General features: G+C 39.3%; 1 protein-coding gene across 3 annotated transcripts in view; it reads right to left on the bottom strand.

The window, feature by feature from the left end:
- Positions 1-14,620, bottom strand: part of LOC126174800 (cholinephosphotransferase 1) — a 154,059-nt gene that overhangs the window by 111,392 nt on the left and 28,047 nt on the right. For 2 of the 3 annotated variants that reach the window (XM_049921172.1, XM_049921173.1), the window contains exon 5: positions 14,046-14,177. The exons of the other annotated variant lie outside the window; for it this stretch is intronic. In XM_049921172.1, coding sequence (XP_049777129.1) covers positions 14,046-14,177 — 132 coding nt within the window. The remainder of the gene's footprint in view (positions 1-14,045; positions 14,178-14,620) is intronic. 3 annotated transcript variants of the gene reach the window in all.

Below are 14,620 nucleotides of genomic sequence, written 5' to 3'. Positions count from 1 at the left end.
GCACAAAGAACATGAAGAATCACGAACTATATAACATGGTAGCAGCATGATGAGTCAGCAGTTTATTGTCAAGGCACTGGCACCTTCAAATTCATAAAGTAGAAATGATATTATGAGAAGGAAAATTGCTGCTCGCCATATAGCGGAGATGCTGAGTTGCAGATAGTCACAACAAAAAGAATTTCTCACTTAAAGTTTTCGGCCAATGGCCTTTGTCAACAATAGACACACACACACACACACACACACACACACACACACACACACATGCGAACGCAACTCTCACAAATTTTTGTTGTGCCTATCTGCGACTCAGCATCTCCACTATATGGTGAGTAGCAACTTTCCTTCTCATAATGTTGTCACATTCCATCCTGGATTTTCCATTGTTTGATTAAAGTAGAAATGAATTATTTTATGACACAGTGTTTCTATCGTGTGGTAGTCCCCTTTCCAAGCTAAACAATTCCATTATGAAATTGTTTCTGAAGAAGTATAATGTAAAGGCTGTTCCTAAGTAAGAGTACTTCAGTCCTTATCACAAGAAAAAAAAAACTGTCAAAATTCAGATAAGAAGCAGCTCATGAATCAGTGTACAGATCACACACTTTAACTTGGCTACTGAGTGGAGAATACTATGAGCAGAAGCTTTTAGTCGGCTCTTAAGAGCATTGGCTATTGGGATACACCTTGCCTCCTCCTCCAAAAGAAGCCAGCTTACAAAAGAAAAACACGTTTAATTTGTTAATCCACCACTAAAGGACCAGATACAGCCTCCTCGTATTACACCAAATACGAATCAGCACAATATTCGCAACGGCCACTTATTGCAATGGTGCAAAATACTGTTAAGACAGCTAAGATTAGCACCAACTGTACACATTCTGGAGTGGTACAAAGTAAGCCGATTTGCACCAACCAGAGATGGGCCTAGTTAAAGTGTGTGAGCTCTACTTTATTCTAGATGAAATCACTATGAGCAGAACAGACACATACGGAATATTTAAATGGGATCTCTGGAGAGCAAGTCAAATCTATGCTTCTGCTGACGTTCTTTGTTGAGAAAACAGACAATGCCATGTTTTGTGATGTGGGCTGAGGGAAGTAAAATGTGAACGACTATAGCTGATGCTTAGAGGTCAAAGCTTCTTATATGGCAATTCCATTTTCCTATCTGATATCTAGGTTTTACAGTTTAAAAAACATGACTACACATTTCTACGAGTTTGTGAAGCATTAAAAGAGAAATACTCATACATGAACAAATTTGTATCTTTCATTAAAAAAAATCTTTGGAATAATCTCTGTCAACGATACAGAAGTTCATACTAATTTACTACATCTCCCCATCATCACTACATGGGATATTTTGTCGAAAACAGCAATACTTATGTAATAAATTTTAGGCTATATGAATATTTTTTTTCGATTTTTCTGAATGATTTTTCAGCTATATGAAATGATACACAACTGTAAGTAAACAAAAACTGCAAGATGTAAAAATGTATGTGGACACTACTTCCTGAAAACAATCATAAGAAAATTGGAGGTCGAAGAAACACAGTGAATCTTTTGACAGATGTGAAGGATGCACATGAAGATATCTGGAAACAGAAGCTTGAGCAAAGCTTAGTCCAAACTATCAAACAATGGAAACTCCAGATAGGAATATCATTAATGCAGAAAAAAGACAGATTGCTACTTACCGTAAAGAAGATGCTTTAAGTTGCAGACAGGCACAATTAAATGAAACTTACTTAAAGCTTTCAGCCACAGCCTTCATCAATAAAAAACACACACACACACACACACACACACACACACACACACACACACACACACACACACACACCATTCATTTACACATGCAAGCACGCCTCATGCACACACGACTGCCAACTCCAGCATATCAGCATTCCGACCTGAGATGCTGGAGTTGGTCATGTGTGCCTAAGGTGTGCTTGCTTGTATGTACGAATGGTGTGTGTCCCTCTCTTTTACTGATGAAGGTTGTGACTGAATGCTTTATGTAGATGACTTTTAATTGTGCATATCTGCAACGCAATGTGTCTTCTTCACGGTAAGTAGTAATCTGACTCTTCCTACATTGTTCATAACCCCAACTATGATGATGAGGACATGGCAACAAACAAGAATGTATGGATATATGAAAGATAATTTGCTTGAGAATGAGTAATAGTACTAGTGCTATGCTGCTGCACACAATCATGTCATTTAAATAGTGATGTGTAACATGATTATGGAAAGGATAGTTGTTATGCTGAATCGCAGATTGGCACAATAAGGAAGACTGTCAGAAAGTGAGCTTTCAGCCCACAAGGCCTTGTCGAAATTACACACACACACACACACACACACACACACACACAAGCACAGTGTTTGGTAGGTGAAGTCAGAATGCAAGTAGCAGCGCATGATGGGAGAAGCACGCGAATGGTGGAGATCAGGAGGAGTCTGGGGCGGGGGAGGGATAGCAGGATAGGGGTAGGGGACAGTTACGTGCTGCTGCACTGTGGAAAGTTAACTGGGAGCAATTTGGGGGGCAGTGGGTGTGGATTAAGGTTGGATGGAGCAGTGAACTGAGTCAGGCAGGGTTCAACATTGATCTTTGGTCGAGTCTGATTGGTAGGGTGCACCCCTCCCACAGTGGTATTCCACCTACCACCGAACCTACACAATATCCTTGTCCATCATGTTTTATACAATCCCTGCTCCCAATCCCTTTCCTCATGGCTCACATCCCTGTAATAGACCTAGATGCAAGACCTGTCCCATAAATCCTCCCATCACCACTTACTCCAGTCTAATCACAAAAATCACTTATCCCTTCAAAGGCAGGGTTACCTTGTAACCAATCATGTGATCTACAACCACTGTGCTGATTCTTTGTGGGCACGACAATCAATAAGCTGTCTGTCTGCATGAATGGCCACCGACAAACTATGACCAATAAACAGCTGGCCCACCTAGTTGCTGAGCATGCCGCAAAACACAACACTCTTCATTTCAATGACTGCTTCATAGCCTCTGCCATCTGGATCCTTCCCATCAACAACAGCTTTTCTGAATTGCGCAGGTGGGAACTCTCCCTTCAATATATCCTACATTCCTGTAACCCTCTTGGCCTCAACCTTCTTTAGTCACTGTCCTTACCCATGTAGCCCCTTCACTGTTTCCATTCCAGCACTACACAGCCCTCTATTCCACCAACACACCTTCAGTCTTTTTATTTCTCACCTTTTCTGCTATCTCCCCTCCCCCCCCCCCTTCATCCATCTAACCTCCCAAATGCACCTAGCTGCCCTGCCCTCTCTCCAACCATCCCCTACCCCTACCCTGCTTTCCCTCCCCATCCCCACTCCAGCCTCCTCCTTATCCCCACCACCCGGTTGCCTCTCCCATCATGTGCTGATACTCGCAGTCTGACTTCTGCTGCGAGAGGCTATGGTCCCGTGCGTGTGTGTGTGTGTGTGTTCAATTTTGGCAAAGGCCTTGTTGGCCAAAGCTCCCTTTCTGACAGTCTTTTTGTTGTGCCTATCTAAAACTCAACATCTCTACTATACAGTGAGTTGCCACTATCCTTTTCATAATATTGTTCCATTCCATCCTGGATTTTCCATTGTCTGATTATGTGTAATATAATTATGTAATGATGTGCTGCAAAGTGAGAACATGCTAAATCAATTGTAGAGGCAAACTGGTGTAGCCTTGAGCAGTGCTGCTGAAGTGTCTAGGTTCCAAATAAGGTCCGATTGAAGAAAGATATGGAAGAAATTATAGAGGTGTGCTGCTATGTTTTGTAAGTAACTAGGTGGTTCAAAGAACATAGGAATGTTATTTATTTATTTACTTATTTACAGGTCTAATTCCCTAGGACCAAATTGAGAAGTAAATCTCCAAGGACATGGCACGTGTCAGTGCATGAATGTACAGCATAAAAGTAATAGCAGATAAAATAAAATATTTATGAACCCAAAACAAGTCAAGCCATAAGTTTAAGTAACCAACAAACAAAAATATAACATAAGAATTAGATTAATTTTTCAAGGAACTCCTCAACAGAATAGAAGGCATGAACCATGAGCAAACTCTTCAGTTTCAATTTGACAGCAGGTGGATTACTGCCACGATTTTGGAATTCTAGTGGTAGCTTACTGAAAATGGATGCAGCAGTATACTGCACACCTTTCTGCACAAGATTTAGGAAGACCGATCCAAATGCAGATTGGATTTCGGTCAAGTATTAACTGAGTGAAAGCTGCTAATTCTTGGGAATAAGCTGCTATTGTTAACAAAAATGACAGTAAAGAAAATCTATATTGAGAGGGGCAATGTCAAAATACACAGACTAGTGAACACGGGTCAACAAGAGGTTCGTGAACTAACACCACTTGTTGCCGGAACTGCCCGTTTCTAAGCCGAAAACATTCTTTTAGAATGGGAAGAGTTACCCCAAAACATAATACCGTACCACATAAGCAAATGAAAATAAGCAAAGTAGACTAATTTTTGTATCGAACAATCACTTACTTCAGATACCATTCGAATAGTAAAAATGCAGCATTAAGTCTCTGAACAAGAAACTGAATGTGGGCTTTTGACGACAGTTTACTCACTACCTGAACACTTACAAATTTAAACTGTTCAGTTTCACTAATCATATGCCCATTCCGTGAAATTAAAATTTAGGGTTTTGTTGAACTGTGTTAGAAACTGCAAAAACCGAGACTTACTGTTATTTGGCGTTAGTTATGAACTGCATTATTTGAAACCGATCCAGTTTTGCACACAAACATCCTTTACTATGCTGCTCTTGCACCAACTACTACAGGAATTTTTCCATGAGTGATCCCACCACCACCCACTACACTGTCACCTACAGGCTTTGTCAGCCTCCCCTTCCCATACCTATTGAGGTGCAGGCCATGCCTAGTGAAACCTGATCTACTGATAGACTCAACTGGCATCACTGAAATGTGACCCATGCCCTCTGCCATCAGTGTCTTCTCCAGCAGTAGCTATTTTTACCAGGTCACCACATACATCATATTTCCCGTTCCTATCAAGACTATTCCCTGCTCCACCTATAATCACTACCTGATCCTCTTTCGTACAATTCCTACATAGCTCCCCTATGCTGTCAGTCACCTGAGCCAATCTTGCACTAGGCTTCACAATGCTGGTGACCTGGCACTCACTCCCCAACACTTTCTGCAACTGCTGGCCCCACATCTCTTCCATGTGAACTACCTAGCAGCAGAACCTTCTTCTTTCTGTTAGACTTAGGCCTCCTAACTGCTGAGGAGGAGGAGGAGGAGGAGATTAGTGTTTAACGTCCCATCGATAACGAGGTCATTAGAGACGGAGCGCCTATCAAAGGAACCATCCGGCATTTGCCTGAAGCGATTTAGGGAAATCACGGAAAACCTAAATCAGGATGGCTGGAGACGGGATTGAACCGTCGTCCTCCCGAATGCGAGTCCAGTGTGCTAACCACTGCTCCTAACTGCTGAGGACTGCTACACCTGCACCTACAGCTACAAGAGGCTCCTCTCCACTCAACTCTGACAGCTGGTCAAATCTATTGCATATATGCAAAGTAAACCTGTCTGAATTACCTCCTCCTTCTACCTGCCTTCTTGCTAACTGCCAGTTCCCATACCCCAGCATCCTTCACCCTCCTTAACCTATCTAGTTCCTCCTTTGCGTATTTAACTGCACCTGAAGGGCACAGATCTTACACTCTCGCTTCTCTATCAACTTATTTCTACTATAGATTCTGGATTCCCAGGAGAGGATCTTGCTAGAATGCACACTGGCTCCCCCCCCCCCCCCCCCCCCCCCCCGAATGAAAATAATTTGAACCAATCACACACTGTAACCCATTACTCAATAACCCTCAACAAAGTCCACACTTATCACTCATGGTAAAATTTTACAGTTACTGAAAAAAACTAAACAGTTACTGAAAAAAACTAAATGACTATGTTATCTACGTATGAGTTCTGAGTATGTTCAAAGAATTTACAAGAAGTTTTTGAAAACAAAGACATCTTTATCTGAAATGCTGTTTTCAATTTTAAAACATCAGTATTCAAAACTGTTCCATAATAAAATTTGCAGAAGGCTCTTTACGAAGAAGATAACAGACTACATGGAGAGACATTATCTAAAGTGAAAGTAGTGTCCAATGCACCCACAGCAGTGCCAATGGTCCATTATAATTAATGACACATCCAAACAACCAGACAGACAGAATTATTAGCTCTTTCAAAACTGTTCACAGATGAAGAAGTATTATAAAAAGATGTCAGGTCATTAAAATTTTAATATTAAATGCAGCAAGAGTTTAAGATGGCCAGCAATTGTAGTGAAGTCTGACAGCTAACCCCCAACGTGAGTTAAGGTAACGTGAAACAGCAATGGACAGCCCAGGATGAAATAACAACAATATGGAAAGGACAGAATGCTACTTACCACATAGAGGACACACTACAAAAAAGAATGCTAGAAATATTTCAGCTTTCAAGCAAATTCCTCTTTCAGAAGTAAAACACACATGCACTGTCTTCTTTGCGTGCCGAGGCCTGCTTTAGTGCCCAGAGATGGCAGTAGCTATGTGTGTGTGTGTGTGTGTGTGTGTGTGTGTGTGTGTGTGTGTGTGTGTGGGGGGGGGGGGGGGGGGGGGTCATCATCTTCCAATAAAGGATGAAGTCTGAAAGCCAAAATATTTCTAGAATTCTTTTTCATTTTGCCTGTCCATGACTTAACGGATCCTCCAAAATATTGTTAGTTAAATGTAATGTGAATAAATGAACACTAAGTCTCAATACTTTTCAACTGTACAATAGCTGACCACTCACTGGAGTCGGTCAGAAGCAGAAAATGTACTCTGTGACATCCCCATTATAGAACCACGAAAACGATCAATTACTGACTGAAAAATTTAACTGGATAGATAAAAAATCTACTCACCAAGTGGCGGCAGAACACACACATAAAAGACTGTTGTAATTTGTCAGCTTTCGGAGTCAGTGGCTCCTCCTTCAGGCAGAAGGGTTGAAGGGGAAGGAAGTAGGATGAAAGAAAAGGACTGTAGAGATGTAGGAAAAGGAGTAGATTTCGGTAAAGTCGCCCAGAACCGCATGTCAAGGGAGCCTTAGCATACGGGATGAGAAGGAAAGACTAATTGTCGGGGACTGCATTGAACAAGATTCGAAGAGATCTCCCGATCTGTGAATCTGGGTGACTTTCCCCAAATCTACCCCTTTTCCTATACCTCTCCAGCCCTTTTCCTTCACCCTTCTTTCTTCTCCTTCAACTGTTCTGCCTGAAGACGGAGCCACTGACTGAAAGCTTGCAAATTACAACAGTCTTTTACGTGTGTGCTCTGCTGCCACTTGGTGAGTCGATTTTTTATCTATTCATTACAGAACTAACATCTTTTAATAATTTTATTCAGTGCATTTTAATAGAAATCACACGAGATGTCTTAATTACAGTAGTAGTGTGATAGACGAATATTAGTAAGACGCCTTTTTAGCAACAAGATTCAGTTCATTACTTTGCTGTAGTGTGTGTCCACAGTTTCTAAAAATTTTTTACACGATTTATCTTGCTTTCTTATGCTTGAAAATGATTTAATGCCAAAATTGTAATTTTAAAATAAAATTCCAGCAGCTGAAAGCAACATACCATAATTTAAAAAACTCAGTCCGTTCTGCTGTGACAGTTAACACAAATGAACACTTTTTAGGATTTGTTTGTTTAATACAACACATGACAGCATGACTTACAATAACATGGAACTTCACCCGGAGGCAATATTATGTACCAATCTGAAGCAGAGTGGATGGCGTAAGACATTGGGAACTGTGGGTTTATCACACATTTTCATCCAAGTTCACTTTCATGCTAGCCGACGTTGAAGGTAGAGTAGGACATAAGATGAAAGTGCAACAGCAGACAATGACTATGCTACAGTGGAATAGGACTAGCAGTGTAAGTATCAAACTGCCAACACTTACTTTTACTTATTAACAAAAGCCACTAACTATTAAAGATAAGATTAACAGAAGCAAAAAGTCATTGTTCACACAAGGTCCTGCTAACATGTCAGTACTGGGTTGAGTTCCAAATGACAACATTATCCACTTTGTTACTGTGCGAAGTGTGTTGATCTGTAATAAGTTACACATCATGAATATCAGGTAACAGTATTTTCAATTAATCATGATTTGGTGAATTATGTATTATCAGTGGAATGTTATCGTCAGTGCTTGAACTTTTATGGACTCTTAGGCATGAGGCGGTACCTAATAAACACAAATTTCATTATTAGTTGATCTACTTGCATTATAGTTTACCACAATCCATAGCACAAGCCACTTACTTGTATAAATTAATATCCAGGCTGCCGAGATCAACGTACCTGACACAAAATAGTAAGTGGCAAGGAATTGTTTATGGAAGTGACTGAGTAAGGAAGATGCAGACTTCTTTCTTATTCTGTGTTGATTGTAGTAGGGCTATTACTACGGTAACAGGTTTAACTTGAAGGGACATTGCAAAATGTGCCTGGAATGCTTTTAAGTGCAATAAACACAGAAATCTCACTGCTAGGTTGGCATATGCCTGATTAACATTTGTTGGGAGAATCCCAATGACATAACTGACTGACAAAGGAGGTTACCAACAAAACACTTGTTTCACCAAGTCTTGAATATTAATCTTCAGTTTGGTAAATCTAACAAACTAAAGAAGAAGTGGGGCTTAAGACAATTTAAAGGAGGGTTATACACTTCATCATTCATTTTGTTAATCAAGACAAACACAGTCTATTACAGAAATGCTCAACAAAATCTAATTAAATATTTTATAAAATGGCATCGGTCAACACCTTCCACGCAATACCCATGAAGGTAAATACATAAAAATGAATTTTGTTTCTAAATCAATCACTCACTCACACACACACACACACACACACACACACACACACACACACACACACACACACACACACAAACACACATACACCACAGAAAGGTTTTCTTTCACAAACATTACCTATTTCCATGTGAAAATATGAAGGTAAGTCAAAAATTATCTGGACTCTTCATACAAAACTTTATATACTTCAAAAATTTACACATTGTTTTTCAATATAGTCTCCCTTCTTTGAAATGCACTTGGTCCAGCAGTCCACAGGCTTATGGATTCCTGCCCAAAAGAAGGTTTTTGGTTGGTTGCAAAGTCACTGATACACCGCTTCCTTCACCTGTATGTCTGAGGAAAATCAATGACTCACAAAATGTCTTTCAGCGGCCCAAACAAATGAAAGTCTGATGGAACAAGATCTGGACTGTAAGGTGGATGCTCCAGCAGGTCAAAATCCAATTTCTGAATGGGTGAGACAAGCTATGTGAAGATGGGCATTAGCATGCAATAGCAAACACTTTTCATGACACACAACCTCGTTGTTTGCTGCAAACTGCTGGTTTAAGTTTGTTAGTCAACAGTGCACAGTAACATTCTCTCTTGATGGTTTTTCCCTTCTCCACGTAATCTTCCAGTACAGGCTCTTTTGCATCCGAAAACATGTTTAGCATAACCTTTCCCACCGATGCCACAGACTTGAATTTTTTTCTTCACTGGTGATTCGGGTTCCTTCTACTCCATACTATGGCGTTTTGATTCTGGCTCATAGTGATGAGCCCATATTTCATCACAGGTCACAATTCCTTCCAAAAATGACTTGCCTTCTCTTCTGTAAGGATCAAGCAAGTGTTGGCAGATCTCAAGACGTTTTGACTTTGTGATCTTTAATGAGTTGTTGTGACATGCATCACATACAAATTTTATCAAAGCCAAGTTTATCATGGATGATGGTATAAGCAGAACCATGGCTGATGTTCAATGCAAACACTATGCAATCAATAGTAACCCGCCTATTTGTCAAAACCATTAATTGAGCCTGCATCACTTTGTCAGCCATTGTTGTCACTGACGGGCACCCTGCTTCCTGTTTGTTCATCACATTTGTCCGGCCACTTCTGAACTTCTCAATCCACTCAAAAACATTTGCCTATTGTAATGTACTGTTCCAGTACTGTGTAACAGTCTATGATTAATTTCAGCCACTTTCACTTCCTCTGAGCAAAGAAATCATATCACTGCCCTTTGTTCTTCTTTTGTGCAAACTTTTAGTGGGGTGGATAGGCTTATGCTGTCACTACCAGCTCACTTGTTGCAATGAATGTCAAGTGATGCACACGTCCCCACTGTAGTACGTACTCAAGCATGCATTCACGGAACGCAGTACGACTACTGCAATAAGTTTTTTAAAAATGTCTCGATAATTCTTAACTAACCCGGCACGCTAACATGATCCTTCATGACAATACAACAAAAAAGAATTTGGAAAACATATTTCATAGTAATTTCATGAAAGACACACAGCTTTTAATGTTCCAAGAAATGTGTGCAAATTCATTGTTTTAAATCAGTATTTAAAATATCTGAAAGGTGAAACCAAATGAAGTGGTTAAACTGTTCTTTTCCATAAATTTATCCCATTCACACATGGCTTAATACAATAGTGTTAACCTATTTATGCACCTGGAAGTCCTCATCTGCAACTAAAATAATGAGTATGTGAAAGCCAGAATGGTAAACCCCCCCCCCCCCCCAATCTCAGATACCTTTTGAAGGAAAAAAGGAAGATAAAAAGAGTATAACATCCCATTGACAATGAGATCATTGGGGAAAGGGCACAAGGTAATCTTTGGGGGAGAGGGGAGGGGGGGGGGGGGGGAGAAAATTGTCTGTGTCCTTTCCAAAGGGATCATCATAGAATCTACCTTCAGAAATACAAAAATATGGATGGCTCTCCTGAATGTGAATCCATTGTGTTAACCACTGCACCATCTTGCTCACTATTTTTGACATAAAACATGGAACAAGAGAGAAGGACAATACTTATTAGTCATACAAACGCTCTCTCTGCACAATTAGTAATAACTCAAAAGTAAAAAACAGTGAAAAGTACAATCTGTGGACTGTCTGCCATGAGTAAACAAGTAATACAGTAAAGGTATTTGAGAGAACACCAATTTGATGGAACACACAAAAGTGTCAGATGTGACTGTTGATCAAGTTCTGTCTGAAAAATTTATTGTTTGTCTCACCCCCCCCCCCCCCCACACACACACACAGTTGCTGTGGGAAGTCAAATTATAAAATATAACAATAGTGTACTGGCAGAAGTTTAAAAACCAGTACTGCACTCATATTTATTTGCTGATATGAGACCACAACAGCTTCACCAAGAAGTTGGTATTCACCACTTGCCTACGACAATACCCATTACAGATGAAAATATGAAAGCAACCATTGTTTAGGACACATTTAGTAGTACAAACTACACAATTTTCTTTTTTAGTAGGAGCAAGTGCTTAAGCAATGCATTTACTTCAGGTAGTTACAGTGAAAATTAAAAAACTGATGAAAAAGCCAACCCAAAGCAAAGGAGGGTTAACTGCCACCTCAATATAAATCAACTGACTTCAACCATGTATTAGTAAGATTAAAAATTGATTTTTAAGTCCTCTGCAACTTTGAGAAAACTGGATAAACTAAAAAGTAATGCACATGCTGAGGTAATCGAATTCATTAGGAACATGGCAGATGTTTAACTCTGCACAATGCAGTTCAGTATTTAAAATACTTAAATTTACCTGAAATTACAATTATTTGGGAACATAAACATATGAATACTTTAGTACTATACTGAGTAATTTATGATCACTAAATTTTATTTTTTGGAAAAGAGTCATCATTGGTTGAAGAACTCCATGTAGCACTTGGAAAGAGGCACACTCCAGTAACTTTTGATACTGAACCCAATAGTTCTGCAGTATCAACGTCTCAAATAAACATGGTTTTCAATGCCGGTTAAGAAAATTCATAACATTTGAAATTGGTATTGAAGACATCATAAGACCGACACCTTTTTTGTTGTCCTTATTTAACAGAAAAGGGAAGCTGAACATGTTAACAGTACAATGTTTTGTCATTACACTGAAACAGGAACAAGGTCTCTGCTCTCTGTATTGCACTAAGCATTAATAATGTTATACTGACCTGTTTTGAAATGGGAGGGGGGAGGGGGGAGAGGGGACCAAACAGTAAGATCATCGGTCCCTTTCAAAGGAACCATCCCAGCATTTGCCTGACGTGATATGGGGAAGTAACGGATGCGGGTTTGAACTGTCGTCCTCCTAAATGCGAGTTCAGTGTGCTAACCACTGCGCCACCTCACTTGGTCATGTATTTCATACAAATGATCACAGCACACCAGTGTCTAAACAAAAGTCAATCTGTGTTTGTTTAATGGACCAATTTGCTATCATGGAGATAAATGCTGTGCCTGGTCAGTAAGATTTCAACTTTCTTGCAGACATAATAAAATGCTTTTCTTCTTCTTCTGCCTATCCATTGATGGATGTTGGTGATCACACAATGCATCTTTATTCTATGGACTGTATTATGTTGTAGTTGATCTGCACTTGGTAATCTGTCCACCACTTAATTTTATCTAACCAAGATATTCTTTTTGATTGCTTTCTTCTTTTACCCTAATTTTTTTCTTGTATTATCAACTGTAAAAGCATATATTTGGTACTTCGTATTCAGTAAGATATGTCCGAGGTAGTGAGTGTTTCTTCTTTTAAACACTGTTAAAATTTCTTGCTGTTTTATGTATTATTTGCAATACTTCAGTGTTAGTTACTCTTGCTGTCAATAGTATTGTATGCATTCTGCAGCAAATGCACATTTTGAAGGCCTCAGTGTTCCTCGCTGTCATCATACTGAAGTGTCAGCACCATATGGAAGTACAGACCAAATGTAACGTAACATCTCACCAAACAAATTTAGGTCACTAGGTCTGTATCTGAGAAAATTTTCTTAAATTTAATGACGGCATTATGGGTATTCTCTATGTGACATTTTATTTCCACGTATGATTTGCAATCTTCATAGACCCACATACCAGGACACTTAAACTTGTCTACTCTTTGTATTAAGGAGCCATGAACCGTAGATTTGCATCTGTAAAGGAATTGGGCTGTTTTGTAAAACACAAAAACTGTGTCTTTTTGGTGGTAAAATTCAGACAAAAATTATGGCTGTAATCTCCTACTGTGTTGACAGATTACTCAAGATCGTACAAGTTATCAGCAATCCATACTGTATCATCAGCATGGGGAATGTTACAGACGGAGACTACATTAATGTTTATGAGTTTTTCTGTATCACTAGGTGCTTGCTGAAAAATACTTTGTGTACAAACTGAACAACAGGAATGCACCCTTGTTGGAATTCTCCATGGATAATAAACAAGTTGGTGACCTCGTCGTCGAAGTTAACATGCGCTCTCCGATCCCAACATAAATTCTCTGTATAGCAGATGTCTCTCTGATCTATATCCATTCTTTTGGGAATTTCCATAAGCTTATCATTATGTACTCTATCACAGGCACTTTATAATCAATACAATGTAGGCCTACATTTTTATACTGATCATAGAAATTTTGCACTAGAATTGTTTCAAACATCACCTGAAGAATTTTTTTGTATTGTTCTGGAGAACTGTGACTGCCGATGTACTATTAATACTAAAGAATTAATCAAATTTTCGTCACACCTAACAGATGCATTAAAGTTTAAGGGATTAATTATTGTAATTTATTGTTTTAACAAGTGGGTGAAAAGTAAAGTCAAAGACGCTGTAAGAGAACTCTGTGTAAAAGGAATCACTATTCAATTAAAAACTATCTCATTTTTGCTGGATGTACTCTGATTATGAACTTGTCATTTTGTGCATTACCTTTTAGTTTTTCCATAACTGTCAACCATTAATCTTTTACTGTATCTAACTGTACTTTTGCACAGTTAGAAGTCAGTGAAAGATGGAGAGAACCTACAATTCATAATCTAAGCATGTTTTTTCCTTGACTTACGGCAACTGTTGAGCCATTTTTGCCTACACCGCCAGTAAAAATGACTACAAAGTTCTTGTAGAGTGTTACAGACGCAACAATAATGGTCGAGAATCCTAGTAAATACTTCATTTCATAACTAGTGTAAGGGATCTGTAAAAAGAGTTCAAATGATCACATGAAATGGAAAAATATAAAAACAAAAATACATCAAACAGATTTTTGTCACAGGCATGAAATGGATGTGTAATTTAATGTAACAAACATAATGGTCACAATTGGAAAAAAAATGGGTAATGTGACAACAAAATTTCATGAATCTGTGGAACTGTTAAACTGTAAGTCTCATCATTCAAAAATGGTTCAAATGGCTCTGAGCACTATGGGACTTAACATCTTAGGTCATCAGTCCCCTAGAACTTAGAACTACTTAAACCTAACTAACCTAAGGACATCACACACAACCATGCCCGAGGCAGGATTCGAACCTGCGACCGTAGCAGTCCCGCGGTTCCGGACTGAAGCGCCTAGAACCGCACGGCCACCACGGCCGGCTCTCATCATTCATCTCTCGTGCATGTGTGTGTGTGTGTGTG

The sequence above is a fragment of the Schistocerca cancellata genome, chromosome 3, assembly GCF_023864275.1.
Source record: "Schistocerca cancellata isolate TAMUIC-IGC-003103 chromosome 3, iqSchCanc2.1, whole genome shotgun sequence".
NCBI lineage: Eukaryota > Metazoa > Arthropoda > Insecta > Orthoptera > Acrididae > Schistocerca > Schistocerca cancellata.
This window is presented reverse-complemented; position numbering and strand designations above follow the sequence as displayed.